This window comes from Miscanthus floridulus, chromosome 3 (genome assembly GCF_019320115.1).
Source record: "Miscanthus floridulus cultivar M001 chromosome 3, ASM1932011v1, whole genome shotgun sequence".
Classification (NCBI taxonomy): Eukaryota; Viridiplantae; Streptophyta; class Magnoliopsida; order Poales; family Poaceae; genus Miscanthus; species Miscanthus floridulus.
In genome coordinates this window covers 47182344-47184270 of record NC_089582.1, presented here as the reverse complement: position 1 = coordinate 47184270, position 1927 = coordinate 47182344, and the positions used below count along the sequence as shown (strand labels likewise).

Sequence of the window (1927 nt, the reverse complement as noted above, 5' to 3'; positions counted from 1 at the left end):
GTCGGTAGAAGTGCCCTTTGCCACTGTAGAAAGTGTCGGCAAAGGTATGTTTTGTTATGGTGTGGGCATCCTATCTCCTGGAAATCCATTTAAAGAAATGATTCTCTTTTGGGTCTTGTTGGAGAGGATGCCGAATATGTATTGAACATTTTGCCTGTAATGCTACTGAAAGGACAAATAGGTCTTATATTTTGGGGGGTGCAGTTGAGATAGCCTAGACGGACTACTGTTCACTCAGCGTGTTGTGCGCCTCTGCTCCAGGGTGGACCCTGTCCTCAGCCTTGAAAAAACTTTATGAGGGGTTGTTTTGAGAAAAAAACCGTCTTCTTCCTCTCATCCAGTCTGCGTGGCACCGCCGCTTGGGCGCGTGCGCATCGCCCTCGCTTGGCCGCGCGAACTCATCATCACCTCCTGGGCGCGTCATCACCACCAACGACGGCGCCGCTGTCTGCCATAACAACGACGACATGGTGGCGACCGCGTGCTAGAAGGCGAAGAGCCATGAGGCGTACCACTACCGCGGGCTCAGGCTGACAGCGCTCACCAAAGAGTTCTGCGAGACAACGCTCCGGTCAGACACGCGGAGTGCGGCGGCGAAGGACACCCAGGAAGCTGGCGCTGGTGGCCACGCAGTGCGCTGCGGTCCGGCGGCGGCAAGGGGAGCAAGGAGTAGTGGCGCGGCCAGGCTTGGCAGCGGCTCACGCGCTTGCCTGCCCCTGGCGCGGCAGCGTGGCCCGTGGCCCGCACGCGCTCTCGCTTCCCCAGACGCGACGGTGCAGCCCACGGCCCGCGCGCTCGCCTTGCCTGGTGTGGTAGCGGCGGCGGCGCACACGCGTGCCTTCGCGGTCTCGCGCGCTCTCTCGCTTCCCTCGACGCGACGGCGCAGCCCTCGACCCACGCGCTCGCCTGCCCGGCGTGTAGCGGCGGCGGCGCACGCGCTCGCCTTCGCGGTCTCGCGCGCTCTCTCACTTCTCCGAAGCGACGGTGCAGCCCGTGTCCCGCGCGCTCGCCTGCCCGGCATGGTAGTGGCCCACGCGCTCGCCTTTGTGGTCTCGCCAATGCTGAGCTCTGGTGCTGCGGCTTCCCCGGCGCGACTGTGCCGGCACGGGGAGCAGCGCAGGGCGAAGCTCGTCGGCGCGGGCTCGCTGGTGACGAGCTCGATGTGGCGGCTTCCCATGGTGAACAGCGGCGCACCGGCGAGATGACCATGGCCGTGAGAGAGGTGAGAGATGAGAGATAGAGCTGACATGTGGGGCCAAACCCGTTTAGACAAATACTGAGACCCAAACAAAATTTAAGGACCAAAACGACACACTTCCTGAGTTCGGGGGCGGCTTGAGGACCGGCCATGAACTTTACTCTTTTCAAAAATTTTATACTATCCCAGATGGAGTCAAGCCCCATACCAAAATTATTGTAGTCGAAAAGATTTAAAACTTTATAACTGAAATGTTTTCCATTTGAAATTGTTTGGGAGCTAAAATATTAAATACAAGATTCTAAAAAAGGATAACTTCATATTTCTTGTCATAAATGAGTGTGTAGCGTAGTAGGGAAGTGACGTGCAAGGCATGAACTCACAGGTTCAAATCCTAGGTGTTTGTCTCTGTTAATTGAATTATAGATGCGGTTCATCCTACTGTCTTTATAACTGGCCCATTAACAGAGACTATTTGACAGACAGTCAGGCGGTCCACATCTATAATTAAAAAACAACCACATGTGAAAATCACTTTTTTTTTGTAGTGTTAATATATAGTATGTCAGAAAAATACACTATCAAAATATATTCCATGGCAGTCCACATCTATAATTAAAAAACAACCACATGTGAAAATCACTTTTTTTTTTGGTAGTGTTAATATGTAGTATGTCAGAAAAATACACTATCAAAATATATTCCACCGTGTATCGCATAAACCTTGTT

General features: G+C 53.4%; 1 protein-coding gene across 1 annotated transcript; it reads right to left on the bottom strand.

The window, feature by feature from the left end:
* Nucleotides 1-514: 514 nt before the first annotated feature.
* LOC136543681 (uncharacterized) lies at nucleotides 515-1177 on the bottom strand. Its single transcript, XM_066536064.1, has one exon. The coding sequence runs from the start codon at nucleotides 1175-1177 to the stop codon at nucleotides 515-517; it is 663 nt and encodes a 220-aa protein (XP_066392161.1).
* Nucleotides 1178-1927: the final 750 nt, after the last annotated feature.

Excerpts from the sequence above, each read along its gene's own strand:
- LOC136543681 (XM_066536064.1), bottom strand. The coding sequence starts at position 1,177 with ATGGGAAGCCGCCACATCGAGCTCGTCACCAGCGAGCCCGCGCCGACG.